The 24,659-nt window shown below is 37.7% G+C and overlaps 1 protein-coding gene across 2 annotated transcripts in view; it reads right to left on the bottom strand.

Moving 5' to 3' along the window:
• Nucleotides 1-20,778, bottom strand: part of camk1b (calcium/calmodulin-dependent protein kinase Ib) — a 42,904-nt gene extending 22,126 nt beyond the window's left edge. The window contains exons 1-3 of one of the 2 annotated variants that reach the window (XM_007561288.2): nt 20,644-20,778; nt 15,743-15,755; nt 10,797-10,910 (exon numbers count right to left, since the gene is read on the bottom strand). In XM_007561288.2, the coding sequence (XP_007561350.1) occupies nt 10,797-10,910; nt 15,743-15,753 (125 nt within the window). In that variant the 5' untranslated portion in view covers nt 15,754-15,755; nt 20,644-20,778. The remainder of the gene's footprint in view (nt 1-10,796; nt 10,911-15,742; nt 15,756-20,643) is intronic. The other variant, XM_007561289.2, reaches the window with a different exon arrangement.
• Between the last annotated feature and the right edge of the window lie 3,881 nt (nt 20,779-24,659).

Genomic DNA, 24,659 nt, shown 5'->3' with positions numbered 1-24,659 from the left:
TGACGTTTAGACAGCTTGAAATGTGGGGGGGATTTTGCCAGTGCTGGAATATACCAACTGTGGAAAACTGTGGGAAGATATATGACAAACTAATGAGTCCTCTAAAAACTGTTAGAGGCAGCCTATTGCCATGAGCAGATGGAGGTGCATAAGTGGGCCATGCAGTGGGCACATTTATGTGTGCGTCTGTGTATGTTTGTATTCTAAGATCTACAAGCTATGCCATGCTGAGCTGAGCTGCGCTGTGCTGAGATGCAGACTTCTGTTTGAATTAGGTCAGGGTAGGACTGAAGAGCTGGTGGTGAAATAAGCAGGGCTGGATGTCCAGGACGGAGCTGGAGTTGCAAAATGGTATAAGTTTCCATTTTTCGAAAGTTGAAAACTCTGCTGATCAACATTATGGAGGATAAAGTAGATAAATTAATCCACATTTATTTAAAGCAATTCCTCCTTATTTACTTCTCATTTCTTCTGTTTTAAAATGCACATCAACACTTATAGATGTGTCCATACAGGAAGCCAGAATAAAGCTAGTATGATAAGTCAGTAACAGGAACAAAAACAGAGTGCCATAAGCCTCATTCATAGGGTATTATGCTCTAATCAGAGGCTGAGAAAGAATTACAAGGCGAGGCACAGTAACAAAGTGTCCTGTTCTTCCAAATGACAAAAAAGTGTAAGATGTCATCATTGATCTAGTCAAAAAAAAAATCCTGACAAAAGAAAACTTAAACAACTAGAATGCCTGTATTTTTTTTAGTTCAAACTGAAAATGATTGTAGCAACTTCAGGGTAGTTCTTGCAGAGAAAAATGGGAGGAACCAAAGGGAAAACAACTGAAATCGTGAGGTGAACCATCACTGTGATATAATTGGACGAACATGACAGTAAACGATGGGGTAAGAGGGAGAGTTAGAATGGAGAAAGAAAAAAAAGGAAGCCCAGAGAGAGCGAGAGAGAGAGAGAGAGACAGAGAGAGAGAGAGATGAAAAATAGATGAAGCAGGGCAGCTCTCACACTGGGAGACTCATCTGCTCCACAGAGGTGGCTGTTTCTCCTTTGTCTGAACGACTCTCAGATATTTAAATTCGTTTGATGCCAACTCAAAATACAAACACTGAATAATTAAGAAGTGATAAGAATAGAAACCCTCATAAAATAAAGTCTGTTTGCATACACACGGATCTTCAACTCCAAGTAATTTCTGAACGGAGCGCAATTTAATGAAAAGAAGTTTTGGATTCAGACTCCCTGGAAATGCAGAGAACTGCAAAGAAAGTTATTCATGTGCCATAGGAGACGGTGTTACAGCCAAGTTTTCATATAAAAATCCCACAATTCTTCCAGTTCAAGGAAGAAAGAAATGACTCAAGGACAAATCTGTTCACCAGAAAGTGAAGAAATCCTGGAAATTAAATTCCTTCCTTTTACGGACCTTTCCAGACAGTGGAACTCAGGACGCAAATATAAATACATTTTAAAATTATTTCATAGTCTTTATTCAAAACTATTCACAGTTACTAACGCATACATAACTTGAAAGTTTGAAAAGTGAGCCTAAAAACCCTTGATTTTTGATTTTTAATCAATGAGAGGGATTTTACAGCAACAAAAGGGATCATCACAATGCAAACGTCTTCAAACCTCTTGGACTTTCTTACATTAGAACCACAAACACTGATTCTGAATCAGATTTAGATAAAGCCAAGTCTTGGTCTCATCTGACAAGAGGCTTGTTCCACATATTTGCTGTGTGCCCTACATGACTTGTTCCAGAGGGCTTCATTGTAACATGCAGCTCTTCACTAAAGGCCAGATTTGTAAAATAAGTTACTAATAACTGTTAACCTAAGCTGTGGATCTCTGCGACTCCTCCAAAAGTGACCGTTCTTATCTGATCAATGCTTGCCCAACCTGTAAAAGCGCATTCCTTCCTTGGCAGGTTTTGTAAAAATGTGAGTATTCTTGAAAGGCAAAATGTCATGTTTTTGAAAATAATTATGAAGGGTTTTCTTTTTTTCTGAGAGCCAAACCTAAATACTGTACTAGAAAAAAAAAACTGCAGCCAAGTTTATTTAATATTTAATATAATCTTCCCAACAAAAACATGTCCCATTTTTATTATCTTAGACATCCGCAGAGTCGATAGTCCATAACATCCATAAATGTATATGAAGTAACTTCCCACATAAACACTTGCATGCAGAAAAAAAGGCTTAGCAGGAAGTTAATAAAGGTGGCAAATTAAGGAACATATAATACAGCGAAAAGTTGTGAGTATGATCAAACCATTGGATTAAAATGTTTCTATTTTAACAATCGCCTTGTTACCAGCTCACAACAAAGGTTGTATTTCATAAAACAAAGGTTCCTTCTTTCTAGGATTTGAATTAGGAGTGGCATTTACTTCCCCTTTACAACAGTTTATGCTCATCATAAATTACAAACGTTTTAGATTTCTGTCCCATTAGCCAGTATATCTGATTTAAAAGATGATAAAAGAACACTCTCAGTAGAGTGAAGATCACCCTGTCAAACAAGCATTTGTGATCTGCTGTCCTTGTCATGGAAAAAGAAAAGAAAGGAAAATAATGGGTTCTCTTTGTTCATTCATAGAGGAAGGGAAAGAGATGGGAGCAGCGGAGGCAAAGGTCAACGACAGGAAAGCGCAGAGGGAACAGAAACAGACATCTGATGCAAGCATTTAGCCAGAGAGAATACACAACCGCATAAAAAGAAACAGGACAACAATTTCAGCCACGGTACACTTTGTGTGGTGAGCCACAGAAACACAAGCACTCCTCGTTCCAAATCAATAAAAGCAGCGAAGGGCAGGGGCCAGTGGGTCACCGTTTGACAGAGTCAGGCAGGCCGCTCCCATCAGCTCTAACGATTTTAGATGATTACACCTCGCCTACTTTCACCCTCCTCTTCCTCTCATGGCTTCCCCTTCTTTGCTCCTCTGTCTCCTGTGTGTTCTTGCCGTATATTCTGGGCAGAAAATGCCAAGGATTTTTCCCTTCCCTGGTCGCAGCATGAGAACATGTGCTGCTATTTAAATGTCAGAAAAGTCAACATGGTTCATTAGCGCAGTTTGTCGTCAGAAGAGAAATCTCACAGCCTGCAGCCGAGTGTGGGAACGCTTTTGAAATGAAGCTATTTCCAGGCTCCGAGATAAAGAGATCAACATTTGATGAGAAGAAACTGCAACAAAGCAGCAGGATAAATGGAAGTCAAACACTGTAACAGAGTGGGACTCCCTGTGTTAAGAATATTTCTATAAGGCTTAAGGTTACTGCAGTCGATGCAACATTAATAACTGTGTAAAGAATTACATGATGTCAGAATTTGAAATAAAAATAAACCAGATCAAAAAATATTCACATTAAGCTGACAGATGCAGAGACGTCCCTTCACTTTTTTCATTTTTGTATTACAAAATAATTCATTTTACTTGGATTTTAGGTCTCAGACCAACACAAATTAACAGTTAATAATAAAGTGGAAAGAAAAAGTCACGGTTTTTAACATTGTTGCTAAAAATCTTAAACGTGTGTTGTACATTTGTATTCATTATCCTTTACACTGGTGCCCCTCGATTGAATGCAGCAAACTGCCTTTTGAAGTCGCCCATTTAGCAGTATAGCCCACCTGTGTGTAATTAAATAGTTAAAGTAAATGCAGCTGCTCTGTGAAGACCTCAGAGGTTTGGTAGAGAACCTTAGTGGAAAAAAACTGCTTCATGAAGACCAGTGGATACAGCAGGCAGGTCAGGAATGAAATTGTGGAGAAATAGGATGAGGTTAAAAAAAAAACAATAAACAAAGCTTTAAGATGCAGGAGGAGTTGACAGAAGCGCTATTAGTTGGGTAGTTATAAAATCTAAGCCAAGCCTGGCCAGAACTGAGCTTTTTGACCAACATGCAAAACACTATGCGAATTGGAAAACCGACACTCCAAAACAATTTGAAGAAATGACTCAATCATCCCCACCGTGAACCATAGCAGAGGCAGCATCATGTTGGTGGGATGTTTTTCTTCGGAAGGGACGGGGAAGGGAGTCATTGTTGAAAAACTAGGCAAACCCTGATGGAGGCTGCAAAAGACTTTCCTTACAAAAAAAGACCATGAATTTCACTTGGGTTCTCACAATTTGTGTGCTACAAATGATGTGAGTCACATGAAAAAGCACATAGATACATGTGGATTCTGAATATTTCAATGTGGAAACATATACAATTCCACATGTGTATGATATGTGATACGTGTGATAGACATAAATTAAAGAGAAAAAATAAGTGGGAATTTAATAATGATTATGGTTAATTATGGTTATTTATGGACAATAACCATGAAGCTAACAACAGAATGGTTTAAATCGAAGCATGTTTATGGATTAGAATGGTCCAGTCAGCATGCAGCTCTAAATAACATTTGTGGCAGGACTTGGAGATTGAAGTTCACACACGCTCTTTGTGTGCGGGGACACAATTTTACACATCTTAGTAAGTAAACATTTCCGTCTCTAGATGTGCAAAACTGGTGGAAAGGTGATGAAAAATTAGTAGACATGATGTCTGCCACTTCACTTATGCACCACGTTGTCTTAATCTATCACATAAAGTCACTTAATGCACGTAATTCAGTGAGTATGAACACTTTTGAAAGGTCCTGTCATTGAAGCATTACAAAGGTTTACTCAGTATATGCACAAGATGCAATGGCAAAGTCTCTTTTTTTTTTTTCTTATTCTCCAACCAGCATCGATATTGCAACCAACAATAATTTTTACTGACTCTAACTCTGATGACAGTTTGGTCAAGGGCACGGTTCAGGTTCTGTGTCCTCATCCTTGCATAGCGAACATCCTAATTTTAGACTGAACTCAAAGGGCTGCGGGATACGTCGGGATTCCTATTCTACAGCAAACACGGCGTGAATCTGGGACACAGAGCAGGTGACAACAAAGGCTACCTAGAGCAGGTCTGGATTTCTGGCAGCAGGGATGCTGCTTTATGCTGCGCAGGACACAAAAGACAAACAGACACGAGGATAATGGCTGGGGGTGATTAAAATAGTAACAGAAATTAAACTAAAGAAGGGGGGCAGATGAGGATCTGAGTTGATTGCAGTTAAAGTGCTGTTGCCCAGTGTTGTTTTGCTAATCCCCATCTGTTTTGATTACAGGACATGTGCTTTTTAGCTGGGGATTATCGGTACAAATAAACACATGCCACAGAGATTCATACCCAGCATATATTATTTTTTTTGCATTTATTATGTCACATGTAGACTGTTTTAAGCAGCTGTGACAAAATTAGTGTTTTTCTTTTTGCCTTTACTTCAGATATCTGATATTGTAAGAGATTTACTCCATTATTTTGTTCTTGGCCTCTTTAAAGCACAGATGAGTGTTTGTGATTAGAGCCACAAAGCATACATAATGTGCCGTTAGGAACACAGCACTTCATTTTGCATTTAATTAAATTTTGTTCAAACATGGCAGGTAAAATAATGGACCTTCATCCTAAAAGTGTGACGATTTTGCGACATCACTAACGACCCCTTTATGGTCGAAATGAGAGAGATGCTTCATCAAATCAAACAAATGTTTGAACGCTTGTTAGTTGCTCTCTCATGTAAGCGGGTTGGATCTCATGCACAATGCACACATATGTACCCGGTGTTGGATTATTAATAGCAAATCAAAAACTTTGTTTCCATAGAGACTGTTTGAGTCCATTATGGAAAGTGTCTCCTGTTGTTACCAAGACAACAATCCAGCAATGGCAAATGAATGTGGTGCACACAGCTGAGCGATGGCAGCGAGCGGGTGATCTCTCCGCAGACGGGCTCAGCCCCGATCCAGGGGCAGGTGGGGAACTGGAACAATGACAGCGACGGTGTTGAAAGGATGGGAAGGCTTTTCATGTATGAGCACATTAGCTGGGCTCAGATAGGATTTTTCATTTAGTTGTAGAGTTGTTGCAAAAACGGGTCTTTGGGACACAGTTTTCAGATGGAAGGGACCTAATCATGCAGGTATAAACAACAGCGGCCAGGTTGCATTCATTTCTTCTTCAACAGTCTACATTTTAGCTACTGCTATTATGGTATTGTGTATTTCTATTTATAAATCATTATGAGCAGAAATGCAAAGATCTGATATTTATGGTCCATTTTTGATCTGTATTTTTTTTTTGTAGAGCAGAAAGCTCCTGACATTTCCAAATCCACCATGTCACGTGACTGCCAGAGAATGAAAGCTCAAAAAACAGAACAATTTTACAATACTACTTTCAGCAGTCCTGGTATCTGATAAGATCGACTCAATGTCAATTCGTCCCTTCGCCAAATCCATGAAATGTCTGCAAGGTGGGTTTAAATCAACATCCTATGACAGACGCCTAATTTATTACTTAATTAAAGAGGTCGGGGAGAAAACAACCAAGACAGTAAAACCAACGTCTAGAAAACAGCCTGACTGAAAAGCTGAAAATGCAGTTCTCTTTTAGAGAGCTTCTTATGCCATTGAGTTTCCTCAGACTTACTGATACTGAAAATAGATAACTTGGAGTTGTTTCTCTGCAAGAGTGACTTCCACATGAAAGACTGTTGTTACCTTGTAGCACTTAAATCCATTTACAGAAAGTGGGGGGGAAAAAAGGTATTTTATTTGAGTTTTATAACAGGCCACACATCTCTTCAGCTTATGTCTCAAATTAAGCGTTTTGTCCTAATATCTTTAAAATAAATCTTAGACATGGTCAGTGAAATAAACACTCTTCTTGGGCTTGAGATTTTAATTTATAGTTTAGTAAATCTTAGGGAAATGATAACTACAGTGCTATGAAAAAGTAATTGTCTTTTTACCAATTTCTTCAGTTTTCTTTGTCACACTAACAAGATCAACCAGCAAGTTTAAATATCAAACTGAGAAAATCTAATAAGAACAAAATAAATATTTTAAAATTAAGATTTCACTCCTACAGTAAAAGCAACCTAACGAAAGGGGGGGAAAAATCACTTTTCTAAATCATGAATTAGAACAACTGAGTTTAATTTTATACCCACACCTGATAAGTGTCAGACTTCAAAAATCAAGTAATCACCTAAATAAAACCTGACAACATTAAGCAGACTTACAGGTAAAAGCAAACCACGGTGGCTGTGTTGCAAACAACTTAAGAAGCTTATTACACAATTTGCCACAATTTCCCTTCCTCTTCACGTGTACTACCAGATTAAGGTAGGTCAGAAAAATTTCATAACACTAGACATGCTTCTGTTTTAACTTGGAGGGACCTGCACCTCACATGACTTCATCCTGGACAAACAGGGATGTGGGCGTGTTGAAAAGGTGTGACACCTTAGGGAAACATCTCTTGTTACTATTACAATATAAACACAGAGGTTAACAGAGCAAACAGAACTAGCGGCTCCTTTTAGCCTGAAGCTTTTGGGCTCACTGTGTTTTGAAAAATAAAATGTGATCATAATGACATCAGTTTGTGCAGTGGACATTGGAATATGCTGCGCTGTTGCATGAACAGAGCTCTATGTAGCCACAAGTCTGGTTAGGCTGCAAGCTTTTGTAAATAGAGAATCCTCTTAAAATGGCATCAGAAGGCCAAGTAAGAAGACTTGCCATGTTGACCTAATAAATAACAAAACCAATTCAATATGTGACATATGGATGATACCTTCCTAATTGTTAGAGGATGTGTGTTATATGGCATTAAAAACAGTGTATTCTCACAAAGCATTCAACCTCAACACATGGCTAAATGAGCAAGGCATTGTTAGATGCAGACTTTAAAACTACAACATCTGCAAGCCAACTGCTTAATTTGAACTTAAATATATTAAACGTTTTACTTTACTATTTATAATTATGATACAGAGTTAAATGTTCAAAAGGAAAATGTTTTTGAACATAATTCAAGAGGTACTAGGTTCATGACTTTTACCTTTGATGGTAAAAGTCATGACCCTATGTATTGATAGTAGGGCTGCAACGATTCCTCGAATGATTCAAGTACTTCGATTATTAAAAGTCCTCAAGGAAAATGTATCTGCCTCAAAGCTTTGTTAAATTACGTTTTATTATTTAGCGCGCGATGCTTCAGCTGGCTCATTATTTGTGTTGGGCAGCGCTCTCACTTCCACCTATGAGATGTTACTAAGTGCTAGCAGCATAACGTCCAATTTTCTGGGCTTGTATCGATTTTTGGGGAACCAATAAGCATTCCTACATTGACTGCCGTGATGCTTGGAGTATGACAGCTTCCAGAGAGAGAGAGAGAGAGAGAGAGAAAGCTTTCCGATTACTAGACTAATCGTAACAATAATCGATAGAGTACTTGATTACTTGAATATTCTTTTACAACAGCCCTAATTGATGGTACATCCTACTTGGCCAATGGATGTTCTTTGCAGTGTGCCTTTTTTGCTCCAATATGACAATGTGCAACATGGCAGAAAGGTTTTTTCTTTAGTGTTTAATTCTAGTGCTACAAAGAGTCCAGAGCCTACGTGACAAACACTGAAGCTAGAATCTAAGAAGCCGAGGGGCAAAACGACTTAAACAAATGCAAATTCGTTAAAAGATTTCTTGATGTTTTACTGTAGGTTGACAAAAGTAGAATTTGTATATATTCAACTACTTTATTTTAAGGTGTAGATTTAAATAAACCTAACAAAAATGTATGAATAAAATGTATTTACGACAAAACCTCTAACTATATAAGATTAATGTCAAAAGTTTATTTCAAAGTTCTAATGTTTGCTCTGTTATAACGTCTTGTGGTCGCTTCAAGGAGGCTGTAAAAGTAAAAGGTTTCACATGACACACTGTCAACAAAATTCAACATCTGAAGCCCCACCAAGGTACACAGAGTCAGAAAGCTATTCAATTACAAACATTTCATTACTGTATTACATAAGATATTTACTGACCACTAACAGAATTTCAGGGTAAATTACCCAGAAAAACTTTGTGCTCCAAAAAGGTCACTCTGTCTGTAATAGTGCAAAGTGACACAATCTAGAGATATCCTAACATTCAATGTAATTTGATGAATGTGCAATATGCAATCTATGATTTTATCAAGTTGGGATGACTGCTCTGAAAATTTGATTTTAAATGAGTTCATGTGTGTAAAACAAGAAACGATTTGAGAGACTTTGTATTCTTATGATGACTACTGTTCCTTAAACGCTGCTCAAAACTGGGCAGAAATGTTTACAAAAAAGAAAGGACCAAAACTTGACTAATAACACATGATCTGTGGAAACACAGTCTACGGCTATTTTCGAGCAATTGTAAAACTAGGGTCACATAAAGTTATTGAAATAACCAACAGACACAGATGTAAAAATAACTCGGCACCGCTCAGTGTAGAGTTGTTCAACAAAGTATACGCCTGTGTGAGTTTCTCACAGTACGAAAACCATGACTAAAAATGGCAATGTTTTCTGGTGTCATGGTATTTACAAAAACTTGGTAAAGCAGGTTTTTTATTTGTTAACAGAGGAATCAACACTGATTCCTACTTCTGCTAAATTCATGCAATTTCTTGATTATTAGAGTTATAATTTTGTCTAGAACATGTCTTTATTGTTATTTTGAGAAAACAAAAAGGCAGAAGGCCTGGTATGGCACCTTATCTAGTCCAAAGGACATTTAGTCATTCACGCACACATGGTGGTGAGCTACATTGTAACCACAGCTGCCCTGAGGCAGACTGAGGCTGCCATACAATCAGGACCACCAGCAGCAGTACACAAATGGCAATATATCGTTTACAGGACGAACTCCTACATTCTGAGCCACTGTCATCCTTAACAATAACATTAAGTACACCCATAAATAGAATAAAAACCTGTGAAAATACTAAATCTGCTTTCAAGTAAAAGTAGATTGCTCTTTTGTGGTTCTTTTTATAATTAATATGAAATGAATTTTAAAAAGAAACATGGATTACAAAAGCCAAATACTATGGATGATATCTAACTTTAGCCCTAAAAAAGTTTTGCTGACATTCTTGAACCGCACAAAACAATTCAGAAGGTGGAAATTGCCCGCCAGCTGAAAGTGAAAAACTGCATTTGTCTTTCTTGTAAGTGAGCCAAACATGTAGTAGCCCTCTTTCAGCCAGCTGACCAGCAGTGTGAAGCAACAAGTGTGAGAAGTAAAACACTGCCAGTCAGTTCAGCACTTTGTCTTCTTATTAAGAGGCCTTAAAAACATACAAACATTATGACAAAATGTTATTAGTGTTGAAGCCCTACCTTTTCAAACCTTAATATTTCAACCCAGCCAGTGCATACTGAAGTCAAAATTACAGATCGAGTTGGAAAACATTGCATTCAAAGGAATTAATAATAGTTTACCTGCCAAACAAAGTAAGGTAAAGTAATTTTAAAAATCAGTTTTTATTATTTGCATTGTTTGTGAGGATGGAGTTGAAATTGATCTGGAACTACAGATTCAGCAACGACTAGTATGCTTATGTTCCAACGCAGGTTGAGAGGGTTACAGGCTCTTAAACCCAAATAAACACCAAACAGTTCATGAGCTGACATCCACACAAGCAGCATTGAGATGCATATTAAAGACGACAGTACCCTGCATTGCTTAAATAAACATAAAGAAGCTGCATATTTGCCTTGAAGCATTTAAACACTATTTTACAGAAGGTAAAACACATGTTAAGCATGTTGAACATGCAAAAAAAAAAACAAAAAAAAACAAAAAAAAAACAGGTTTATTTGCTGCTGGCAGAAACACTTACGTTCCCAGAATGTCTTTGAAATCATACTTCTCCTTGACATCAGAGGTCTTCTTTTTCCAGGCGTGTCCGTCCTCACCCAGCGGCATCTTCTTGTGGTGGCAGTCAGAAACAATACTAGTAAGGAAGAAAATAGGATAAAATGAAATCCTCATCACATATGAAATACAGTGACTGCTTGAAAAGTTGCAGGACGTGACTGGAAGCAAAATATGTTACCTGTTTGCTTCGGTTGCTTAATTTATAATTGAAAACTTTTTTTTTAATGATTCTCTCACATTATGTTATTTTTCTACACGTATGCAAACTCTAAAGGTGGTTTTAACTGAGAAGTGCTGTCTAAAATTAACATATCCTTCAGAGTGGATTTGTGGGGCGACTTTTAATAGGATTATTATGCTGTTATGAAAATCCCACTGTTTCACAAAAAGAAAAAATATAACTAGTTATTATGCCTGAAAGAAAATAAATAAAAAATCTGATCTGTAGAAAACTAATAAAGTTTTAAGTGAATGAAATATGCTGTAAACATTGCTTCTTTCTCACTTGCTAAATCTACAAAACAAATTAAAAGGACTATTTTTGCCAAATTGAAACTTAAATTGACAAACTGTTTGGAGAAACTATTCATATTAAGTTATGTTGTAAAGGATAGGAAAGAGTCCGGCGCAAATCTAAATATTTATTCTGGCTTTTAAGCATTTGAGGAAAAAAAAATAAAGTAGCCAAGTGTACAATTGTAGCCAAACTTTATGATACACAGTACAGGATTTTATTGTAGAGACGGACAGTCACACCCATTGTCTCCCAGTTTAAAGTTTAATAGTTGTTTGTCTTCAGTATTGGTGCTTAAGTTTCACTGTACAAATTGAAGCGCAGTACTGTGGTTAAGCAGCTTTAGAGCTTGTACTTTAAAAACACTAACAAGAGAATGAAGTCCTCTTATATGTTTAAAACTCACGATTTAAACCACGATCACGTCAGCCTGAACAGTGTCCTTGCAAAAGTATTCACACCCCTTTTTCACATTTTGTAAGATTTTATGTCATAGTTCAACACAAAGTAGCTCATGATTGTAATGTGGAAGGAAAATTAAACATGATCACATTTTTTCTTTACCTGAAAGAAATGTTTTGTAACTGTGGCACACATTTGTGTTTATCCCTGCTCAATACTTTATATAGCCACGTTTGGTTACAATTACAGCTGCAAGTCTTACCAGCTATGTACATTTGGAGGCAGGATTGCCAAATAGCTTAAACTCACACAGACTGAAAAGAGACCCTGCCATTTTTAGTGTGTTTTCATACCTGATAGTCTGATAGACTCAGTACCAAAAATCAAACATTTGCTACATTTTCAGCTGGCCTTGCAATTTAAGTGGTTGGCCTAGAGGTTACCAGTTATGTCATACTTTTTCCATTTTGTGTTCTTAAAGAGTGTTATGTGAATTGCTCAAAGATTAGGTTATTGTTTTATAACCTCTGTGGCATTAACAGAACATCTATGCTTGTACTAAGGTTAAATAAAATACAGGCAATTAATTCTGTTTACAAATTAAAAGACTTATGAAGGCAATTAGCTCAATTTCATTTCGGTGTACCAAAGAAAGGGGCTCAATACACCATTAATATTTTATTTCGAAAATTGCTGACTTGTAAAGCTTGTAAATTATTTGTACATGAATTCACAACTTTTTCTTGGTCTATTGGATAAGTGCCAATTAAATGTATAAAAGATCATGGCTGTGCATGTACAAAACAAAAGTGAAAAAGTACTCTAGGGTATCACTGGTTTTGCAAGACCCTTAATGTAATATCTGCTAAGCTATACATTGTGTGTGTAACACTTAGATTGTGGGCCAATGACCAACACAAACACCCCCTCAATGTCACAGTCTCTTATCAGTTCCTCCTTCCAAAGAAATTCACAATCAGATGTCCTTGCCAGTCTTTCAGGGTGCTGCAAGGGAACTTGCTGTCACAGTTTTCGTCATACAAGCCCGGAAAGTGTCTATAACGAAAGACCTCGAGATACTAAAATAGCCCCCGTGCATCTCAGCGCGCCTCACTCCTCCTCTGTTCCTGCTGCCTGCCTGGCAACTTCACACTCTGTGTATAGCAAATGATGTAATGCATTGTTTGAAACCGTATGAAGGCTGTCTAGCTTATTACTTTATAATAGTGCAAGTAGTGCAGCATTTATGTATATATGTTTCAAAAACAACCTGATGGGGTACTGAAAATTACTATTGTTTTGTGACATTAGTTTTGGGGTAAGAGGTCTCCAACAAAAATGTCAAGCATTCCCATATTTTTCTCCAAAAAGAAAATAAATAAAGTCTAATGAAACAGCAGACATGCACTGTCTTTTTACACAGTGCATGTAAAGACCTGGTTTTAGCTGTACACCTTAGTCATTTCACATTAATCTGCAATCTAGTTACAAAGGCAGGACAAAAGTGAAATGTCACCGAGTTAGACTTGACAAAGTGGTATGCAAAGCAATGAACTTAAGGGAAGCAACAAAGAGGAAGTCTAGTTAAATGTCTGTAAAAGCTTTGCTAGTAAATCTCCTTTTGCAACCTCTGCTTCCTGCATCTAACACCAGCTCTACAGTTAACAAAAAATAAAGAGTAGGGTGTAACTCTATGCCTAGATGCACATTCAACTTGACACCAGCTGGTTGTTGTGGGATGAGGATCCATTACAGTGCATGATTTTTATGTATGCGTTTTCTCTGAAAACTGATCTGGGGAAAGTCCACGCATTTTATTTCTTTATTTAGAAATATCTGAGTTTTGTCAAAAAAGAACCAAGAATAGAACTTTGTGGAGGAGGAACAAAATGATTAAAAAGTTATAAGACATGAATAATAATGGATGGTTTATCCTCATCCAGAATGAGAATGGCAAAAGCGTAAGAACAACTTTTTGTTATCGAGTTTACTCCATTCCTAAGAAACCATTATCTAGAGTTGCCTGCTGTTGGAGCTTTGGGTGAATGAGAAAGAGACGCTTGGGACATGCACTCAGGAATGATGATAACATCATTTGGAATTCCTTAGAAAATTCTTTCCAGCTCCCTTACATAAAAAACTAAGCAAGGTCCTACAACTGCCCTTATGAACACAATTACTACGGGATCACAATATTAATTGATTTCTAAAACTACTGGGAGTGGGAGGAATGTGCTTGGATATTCATGTCATTGTCAAGAAACCCAGGTGTTTTTCCAGACTTGATCAAAACTAAATCCGAGACATCACTTTGGATGCACTGCAGGAAAGACACTTTTATTTACCAACGGAAAGAATGTGTATTGATTTAAAACACAAATCATTTCACATTTTTCACTTTATTTTCTTTATCTGATCAGCAACATCTCAGAAAGACATCCAAACCATTCCAGCAAGGAAGAAGTCAATAAAATAAAGAAAGAACTGCACAAACTGAAGCCAGAGAAACAATGAAAGCACCTCTTACATCCACCTTGTTTGTAGCATCTCACCTTGCTCATGTGAAGATATAGACGATAATTCATGCACTGAGAAAACATTATACTGAAAGTTATTTTAAAATCTGAATGCATCAACTTTCTAGGTTTTGATCTGCATTCAGGTTCTGCACGTCGCTATGCCCAGCGAATGCAAGTATGCATCTAAAACTCCATTCATTCTTTTGGCTTATGCGGCTGCAGGTTATAGTCCCCACGAGACAACATTCAGTGCAATCCAAAAGTATTCACTTCTCTTGAACTTCTGCACATTTGGAAATTTACAGCAAATAAATGTCTGTGTGCTTTGCCAGGATTTTATGTGACAGACAAGTACAAAGTGGTGTACAATTCTGTAGCACAAGAAATGTAGATACTTAATTTTTACATTTTGTTTTATTTTTTACTTTTATTTAAAGTGTGGCAATCATCAGGCCAGATCCTATGTGGCTAGTGGCATACCATTAGTGTACTTAAATGTAATAGTTCCCTTTCGTCTTGCCACTGTTCCAAAAAAGCCAGATTTCTCAGAGAGTACAAGTAACAGCTGTCCTCTCAACAGAGCTTGAGGTCTCTGCAGCTCTGGAAGAGCTGCAGAGTTTCTAAGAAACTACTTTGATTAATGCAGTTCCTGCCCAAACATGTCAATGTGGTTGAACAACTAAGTCCTGGTATGTTTCTTGTCGTGTTACGATTGAGGACAAATTGAGTTTTCTGAGACATGCCAAGACTGGGATATTATTTCACAAACTAATCCTGTTTTTAACCTTTCCACTATATCCTCCATGACCTCTGTGGTGTATTGGTCTTTAGGAGGTAGATTTCCTAAGAAAAACATTGGGCACAGTCACTGAAATGAAGTGCCAAAAAGGTGAACTTAAGTTACGAATGAGGATATTTTGTAAGACAATTGGTTGCACTGAAATCCATTGCAACCAAGGGGGTCTGAATACAAATGCCACATTTATCACTTTTTGTTGGATTTTTTGGTGTGTTTTCAGTGTGACGTGTGAAATGGTTCAAGAGGTATGAATACATTTGCAAGGCACACTAAACGGTTTCAAGCCACTGGAGTTTTCAGGACATAGTCAGAGATGAGCAAGTGGGTCTGTTTGTCAAACAGACAAATGCTATAAACAGCAGAATAAGGTTGAAGTTTCACACTGATAGGGGCAAAAAAAAGGGACAAAGCTTAGACATTGGTGGACCGTGGAGGAAAAACACATGCAGGGCATATATGAGCATGTAGAAGGACCAAAAGAGGCTCCTCGGGTTCCACTGATGATGTGTTTTTGACCAGTGGGTGAAAACAGGGTGCTCAAACCCCAGGGAGCAAGAGGACTGAAGAAGCCTGATGCTGGGAGATGCACAACATCATAACCACATTCCTTGAGCAGAAAGTCACATGCAGCATTCATCCTTTTTTTTCCCCACAGAGAGAGTTGCTGTACTCACTGGTTTCCCATTCCTGTGATATGCAGTGGACAGAAGAAACACACACATGTACACGTGACGATTGATTTTGACAAACTGACATGGAGTAACATTTATTAGTATAATGATTACTGCAGTTCTTTTAGATACACAACAAACCTTTTCAAACATTTTAAGCAAGTGCACACACAACGTACACACAACACACACACACACAAGAATCAAACATAAAAACAGTCCAACACAACCAATAAAGACACATATTTAAAATGTACAACTCTGCACATGTCTGGACGAATCCACTCATTTCCCCAAAACTGCTTTACTTCTCTCTAGTAAAGAATGCAGTAATAATAATCACGTTTTTTAAAAAGCGTTTCTCTTTTGACTCAACTGCAGTTTTATAATGTCATATCTGCAAAGATTGTCTCTGGCAGGGTCCAAACCGTAGGGAATTCTGCTGTCAAACTTTGCATGTCAAAAACACATGTCAAGGGACAAGATTCCTGCAGAGCCAAATACACTATAGCAGGAAAATACTTTTTTAAAAATGATTAGATTTCACTCTTTGCTTTGCCAGCACTCCACACTAAAACGTTTCATCCCCAACCATTTAAAGAAACAGCATTTAGTCTAAAGCGTTCATTCATGTACATGGGGTGATCTTCTACATGTTTAAATGTGTAGAACAAGTGTTTTCTCACTCTGAGGACTTTTTTCTGGCACCTGTCAAACATTTAGATGACCCCTCCCAAATGGCCATATCTGTTCTGAGTAACTGCCTGACTGGAAATCAGCACGTAAGTGATAATTAAGTGCTAAACATAAGAGGGGTGAATAAACAATTATTTATTCTTAGTTATTATGACGCAATTGTGGACATTCATCCTTAAAATATCTGAGAATGAAAACAAGGCAGCCAACAGCCAATTTGTTACATAGTTTTGTTTATAAAAACAAAAGAAATTAGCAGGTCTATGGTTGGATGATAACTTGCAAAATCTGAAGAAAATTCTGAAGAAATGCATAAATGAATCACATTCCGTTTCCACGTGTTTAAGAGGAGAAAATCTCTCCAGGCAATAAAGGCTCCTCTCATCAGTGCCTGCAGAAACTATTTTAAAATCCTTCCCAAATAAAACTTTCACAGCAAGAAGAGGAACAAAAAAAAATTAAGTCACAGCTAGATGACTCAAGATATTTTCTTAAATTAATACTTATGAAAAACAAAACAAATTTCACCCAAATTTTCTGCAGTAACTATAACATGCCAGCAGGTGGTGATGATGGCAAACGTAACTACATTAAAATTCAAGAAAATCCTGCACATGGCTAAAGCAGTGCTGGGCTAAGGATTCTCCACCAACAGTTGTTGTTCGCAGCACTTTTCAGATTACATTTGTTGAACTATGGCCTAATCTTAAAAATAATCATAACTTTAACACTACCATGACATTGATTACTTTCTACAGCTCGTCATTTAAACACAGGCAACATTTATCAGTTGCTTTGTTAAATATTTATCGTCACGTGTGGAGCTATGCATCACAGGAGAACGTGGACTGATATTCCTTTGCGTATGCACCAACCAGAAGCAGAGGACCACAAGGTGATGGTGCTTTCAGTGGCATAGAGAACCTGCAAGAAGCAGTAGTTGGCAACCTAATTAGCACCTTATTCCAGTTGGTGGTGGAAATGCAACAAAAACGCTGCTTTGCCATCCACCATCAAGCCAGAAAAAAAGTGTGTCTTCTTTGACATTGTTTGCACTTGCCTCTGTTCAAAATATTGATTTTATTTGTAGATTGAGGTGTGCTATGCTTGTCTGTTGATTTGTAATAAGCCAACATTAATGCGGTGTTGTTTTTAATAATAGTGATACACCAGTAAGTTTGCCAATAATGTAAATTGCCATATTTTATTTTCAAAAAATCAAATTCTGAAATTCTGAATTTTTCTTTTCCTCTTCATAAACTGAAAACATAAATTCTTCCAACCTTTAAATGCATAAAAAAAAAAAAATCACATTCCCTTTGCTGTACCCTAACCATCATCTGATTCAGAAATCAGATGATGGTTAGGGTACTGATTTCTGAACCATCATCTGATTTCTGATCATCTGATTCAGAAATCAGATGATGGTTAGGGATGTATGCCTTGATAGATCAAGAATATTCATACATATATACTTCATTTTATGTTGAACTACTACCACCACTGTCCACCACTTTTTAGTATCAGTGCTTGTTACTTTAATTTGTTGCATTAGCAAAAAAAAAAAAAAAACTCTGCAAAAATGAAAAAGATCCCGACAGTCAGTAAAGGGTTTTCCAGGAAACTTTAGTAATTAGGCCACAGATAAAAGCCTTTGTGATCAATGAATGGGCTATTACTTTAATTAGTTTGTCAATATTTTTTTACATACATTGCAGTGAAAGATTTTTGCCATTTGGCAGATTTCTAACAGTTTTTGCCTTTCCATCACACTTAAATGTTTTAGATTATCAAACAAATGTTCTTGACAGAAATAAACCTGAATTGCTTTAAAATACAAAAAACGTATTTATTAAAGAGAAATGTCTATTAAAAATCTGTCTTATGTGGAAAAAGTAATCACACCCCCTGATCAATTATGAATTTACTGTACACATTTCTTTAATTCTGAGTTTAGTTACACAAGAAACATCCTGACTTAATTTTGGCAGACCATAGAACCTATCTAACAACATGAAGTAGGCCAAAGGGAATGCTAAAGAAATTGAGAAACAAATTCATTGGCCAATAGGTTTGTTGAGGGTTACAAAACTATCATTAAGGCTTTGGGACATTGGAACAATGGTGAACCTTCCCAACAATGGCTAGTTTATGAAAATTACCCCAGGTGCACATCTGCGACTCATCCAGTAGGTAGGAGAGTGACTAAGAAAGACATCTAAAGCATCCCAGGCCTGACATTCTTCAGCTGAGGTTGGTGTTTGTGATTGAATAAACAGAAAGAGACTCGGGGGGGCACAAGGGGAGGGCTCCAAGGAAACATTGACCAAAAAGAGCATAAAAGCTTGTTTCTCATTTGCCTTATGATTATACAAAACTTTTGGTAAAATATTCAGTGAACTGATGAGACAAGGATGGAAGTTTTCAGAAGGTGTACATTTCATTATATCTGGTGTAAACCTAAAACAGCATTTCACAAAATTCACTATACTGGCACCTGGACATTGTTGCAGCACTCTAGTACTGTGGTGTTCTGGGCTGCTTTGTTGCTTCAGGCCCTGGATGGCTCATTGTGGTTGATGGAGTCATGCATTCTGCTCTCTAACAAAAAATACTTATAGAAAATGTCCAGCCATCAGTTTGTGACCTTAAACTCAAGCACACTGGGGTTATGAGGCAGCACAATAATGTGAAACAGCAATTGCACCTCTAAATAGTTCCAAACAAAGCAAAAAATAGAGGGATTTTGTGTGGCTTAGTCAAAGTCTGGATACATACCCAAGAATTATTGGTTTATAGGTCAATTACAATTGCATAGTCAGGTTGACTCAGATAGCATTATTCTCTTGCTATATAAAATATAATCAAATACTACTTTTGGATTTACTCAGGTTATCTTTATCTGACATAAAATTAGTGTGAAGTTTGAAAAAAGCAAAAATATAAGATATTTGCAATGTTTATGCAAACAGACTGAATAAGGCACAAAGAGAATCATTTTACTTGCAGAATTCAGCTTGACTGATATGATCAGTCTGACAACCAAAAGGTATGCCTTTCCTACATTGGCCCCTTGATTTTTGGATCAGATTTCACTTCGTATCACCACTCATATTTCTGAGGAAATGGTAGACAAGCACAGATATGAGCAGGATAAAAAAACACACAAAAAGCCTGACACAGACAGAGTCAACAAGACAGAGAGCTCCATTCACATATTTCACACAACAATAACACTAAAAATGATTCATCGGGTCAAACTGCTGAAGTCAGAACCTCAAGGCCTCTACAGCAGTGGGCGAGCGCTTTCCCCCGATGTGCCAAGTGCAACATGTTTTTTTTTCCCAGCACAAACACAGAAAAAGCGGTCTGTGTGATTCACAGTTCATTAACTCAAGTCTCTGCCATCATCACTTGTTGTTTGATTCACAAAACAGATTTCCAGGGCTTGGCACAGTGCCTCAGCAGGGCTGCATATCAATCAGCCCTGTGCACCCACTGGCTGATGATGGGGGTCGATTGGTCAGCCTGTGTTAATGACGCACAACAAATCTCTTAATGTGGGCCTATTAATTGATCAGCACGCTTCACATGTGAGAGGAAGACATCAAACAGACAGGGGAAAGAACTGAAGCTAAATAAGAGGAGAATTTCACATCATGACAACTTACACGCAGCTTTGATTGTGTATTTTGAGGATTAATTTCACCACCAGGGGGTCCTCAAGACCTTGAAGTATTTGTTAGTAGTCACACCAAAGAGTTTAAATCCGTCTTAAGCCACATTAATTCCGGTAGTACTCACTTTTGTAGAAGTGACTGGTTTGAAGGGGGAAGAGAAAGCTCTCACCTCAGTGCGTCTATTTTGCTGGCCGAATTTCACGTCAGTATTTGCTCGTAACATAGAGGTTCTCTTTATAATGTGAATGAGAGCGCAAAACAGAATGACTCCACTGTACTTATGACCAGCAGGCTCTTATAAAACGAGTTCATTGTTAAGCGCTTATTAACGGACTTTCACTAATGAAGTATGCATGACTAACTGTGAGTGAGGGAGCCGGATAATAAAAACAGACAGGCTGATAAATGTTGCGTGAGGGGAAAAAAGAAAGGTGTCAGAACAAACACGACGAGCCACGCCTTGCTGGGTCCCTCGGAGAGTCACATATAAAGTTAGTGAACCGACGGTTCAACGTGAGTCCTCCTTACCTGTGAATGTGCGGGGTCAGTGAGGTCCAGTCACCGCGTCTGTCTCTGCTGCTGGCACTGCTGCTGCTGCTGCTGCTCGGAGCGCTCCCTGTCTCACTGAGGCTGGACTGACAGGCAGCCTCACCCGCCTCACCCGCAGCAGCGCTCCTGACGTCACCTAAGGGTCGGACAGCCAGCGAACCAATCAGCGCCCGAGCTGCGGCGCTCAGGTAAAACGGTTCACTGTACTCGCGAGCCAGTGACTCCACTTGCTATCATAGGCGTGGAGGTTTGGCAGGGACTGTAACAAGCGACACCTGCTGCTAAGTACAGTCTGTATGACACTGCTGATACAACTGAATGATACTAGCAGAGGCTGGCTTGCATAGCGCCCAAGGAGAGACCCTCCATCTGCTCCACCACACACAACTAAACACACAGCCACTTCTCAAATAATACATTAAATATAATGCTAATGAAAAACATCACATGGGTTTAACGCAGAAATATCTGTCCAGTGCAAATTAATATTTATTATACTGTTGGGTGAGGTTTCTCTAATCTTCCTCTTGACAGCATCCCACAGGTTCTCTGTTATGCTTAGTTTTGCTGGCCATTAATTGCACAGTGATACAATGGTAATTAATCCAGGTATTCCACATGTAGTGTGGGTGATTAGTCCACCTGAAAAATGAAATCAGCATTTCCATAAAGGCTTGTCAGGAGAAGGAAGACGGACATGATCTAAACTTATCTGGAAGACGGCTGTTCTTTGGACTTAAAAAAACACATTGGACAACACTTGGAGAGCTCCACAAAGACTGTGGAAACTTCACACTGGACTTCAGTCCACTTCAGTTACCTGTCTCTATCCTCTGTTTCCATACTTTGGAACTTTGATTTCTAAATTAAATGAAGAGTTAATGAAAATCTGAAAATGGGCTTTGGACCACCAAACTACAGTTTAGTCATTTGCCTGAGTCAGATAGTTCTGATATTGTTTAAAGTTCAGGAGATACGAAACACAAGGAGTATGACGATTGTAGGCCATATCCTGGATATGTCTGTGTGTAGAGGCTCATAGAGCACAGACTCCAACTGCAGCCCAAACCTTGTTGATCTCCCCAAGCTCTTGTGCGGCTTTTGCTTCACAATCCTCCTAAGTCTGTGCTTATCCCTGTTGTTTGGGCAACTTTTCCCAACACTATTTTCTCTCGACTCAACTTTTTTTCATAGCACGTATACTGTGCTTTGTGAACAGCTGATGTCTTTTACATTTATCTTTTTGTGGTGTACCCTATAGGACACTGGTGTCAAACTCATTTTCATTTTGAGCTACATCAAGATTGGTTCTCGTGATTCTCCGTGATGGGTCACTTGTGGCCCATCAAGTACTTATAAAACTAACCGTTAACAAACTGTTTAAATATTAATAAATATTTGTCTTTGCATTCATTGAGTACTTCTTCAAGCTAAACATTATTAAACATATTTTCACATTCATATAATTTGCTAGTTCACTGGTAAAACTGTTCAGATTGAAAAAAAATAAAAATTAAAAATTAAAAAAATATATAGATAGATAGATAGATAGATAGATAGATAGATAGATAGATAGATAGATAGATAGATANTAGATAGATAGATAGATAGATAGATAGATAGATATGCGTACAAATGTTATCATCAAGCTATGGTTGACCACATTTGGCTTGCAAACCTTGAGTTTGACTCGTGCTGTAAGAGACCACAGTGGAAACAGCAGCAGTCTTCTCTGTGGTATGAACACAACACAACATTTTTGTTTTTTGTTTATAGTCTTAATGAATATGAAGACTTTCTGAGAAGTCAACTTATTTGGTTTTCCAGCTGTGAGGTGTAATCATTACAATTGTGACCTAAATAAACATATCACTGTGGATGTCACTAAAAATTGGGAGTTTCCATTTTTAAATAAAAATTTCTGAAATACAATGGCCTTTCAAGATATTGCAATTTATTTATAAGAATCTGTACGGGGCCCCATGAATTCAAAATGTTTAAAGTGGAAACTTCAGACGGAGTTGTCCATGATGCAATGACCCCTAGTTATAGATTTTATGAAAGACACCTCTGGGTTAACAAATGAGAGTTGGGGCATTTCACGTGTTTGAGAGTTAAGAACTGCATAGGTGCCCAACTTGTTTTGCCAATATGGATTCTGTTTAGTCAACATAAATGAATTCCATGCAAGAAGCACATTATGAGGCCAGGTCCCACTTAGCACCCATCCAGCTGGAGAAAAATTTATATGGACTCAATATAATACATAATGGCTGGTTTGAATGACACAAACAAGATGTCCCCCCTTTAAGAGATCCCATATTGTCCCGTATTGATGGTTTTTATTTATGATGCCTGGTTGTTTTGAGTCCTGCTGTAGTTCTGAAAATATTTTTATAATATTTTTTTCTTTGAGGTTCATGCCGTGACTGTTTCACTTCTTTTTTTTTAAGTTTTTTTTTATAAGCATCAATGTACATTAGTCAGTTTGTGACTGATTTGGTTTGGTTTGTGGTTTTTGAGCGTGTGGTTGGCATGTCGAGTCGGTTCAGTGCAAAGTGCATGCTTATCACATTTAAAAATATTTGTTTAGTTTTTTTTTTTTCAGCTACCAAGCATGCGCTGATGAGCATGCCTAGACAATAAATTTTGAGATTTAGAGATTAAAATATTAACCAATAACAGCAGCTTCATGATACCTAATGTAAGCGTAATTTAAAAGAAAAGGGTCAAGTATCTACATGCTAATGATATTCAGGAACCAATTGTGTTTGATCTTGAGAGAGGGGCTTAAGAACCAACACAGCAGCAAGCCAAATGATTTTTAAAATTGCATCTCCTTCATGTGCGGGAACCTTATTAATTATTGGCCAAAACGTCAGTCGGAAAGCTGACATCTCCAAAACTGGTTCATGAACAGGTGTGTGCTCTTTCTCTAGCATGTATTCAATAATTAAGCCTTTAAAAAGTGTGGAGTTGGTTTCAAGTGTGGCATTAGCATTTGAAAGCTGCTGTCAATGAAGCTCTCAAGCAAGTAATACAGGATATGCTAAGAGTGCAGATCTTTCAGGGACTGCAAAGAGATCAGGAGATAGCACTTTGGTTAGCTGTAGGGAAGAATCATAGCAGATTAGCATGCATGGCAGATGAGCACAGAGGGTAGGAAACATTTTTACAGATGTAGACTTCAGTATTGAAACATTTATTGCATGCAAAGTCCACAAGGTTCAATAAAAAATAAAAAAATAAAAAAAAGATATGCAATGTAATGTCTCTACTTTAATATTTTACATCATTTTAAAATTACTACAATTTCATAGCTACTGGTTTAACTTGATTAAAATTTGCCAACAGTTGTGATAGGTTACGCCAATGTGCTGGAGAAAACAATTAACCTAGAAACTCATTTTTACTTGTAGCTTCGTTTTGGTTTCAGCCTCAGACAAACTTGAGCAAAGCTTACTGCTGCCACCTCCAGGCTGCTTCATAGACAAGGTGTCCAACTTCTGTTTTTTTTTTCCAGATGGAGTCACATCAGACTTGAAATATTTTCAATATTGGTGGATGTATTTGTTGCCAAATTCAAACAGGCTATAATGTCTAAGTTCTAAATAATGCTCATATAAATCATAGAACCTCATAATCAGGTATTCTTACATCAAATACAGGGCAGTCCTGGACAGAAGCCTATTGGAAGCTGCAAAAGAAATGATATTGGGGTGGAGGCTCATCTTTCAGCCAGACAACAACACTCAACAAGCAGCCAGAGCTACTACAGAATGGTTTATCTCTGTCTGTTTATGTGTTAGAATGGCCCAAAGTCCAGATTTAAAACACTCTCCGTCCTCACTGTTTGCAATGATTCCTCACTTTTGTGGTAAGACACGATTATAAAATACTTCGTGTTGGTCCATCACTTAACATTCGCTATAACATTTATTAAGATTTGTGGTTGTGATATTAGGGTTAGGGTTAGGTTAGTTATTACGAGAAAA

Source organism: Poecilia formosa, unplaced genomic scaffold, assembly GCF_000485575.1.
Source record: "Poecilia formosa unplaced genomic scaffold, Poecilia_formosa-5.1.2 Scaffold124, whole genome shotgun sequence".
NCBI lineage: Eukaryota > Metazoa > Chordata > Actinopteri > Cyprinodontiformes > Poeciliidae > Poecilia > Poecilia formosa.
This window is presented reverse-complemented; position numbering and strand designations above follow the sequence as displayed.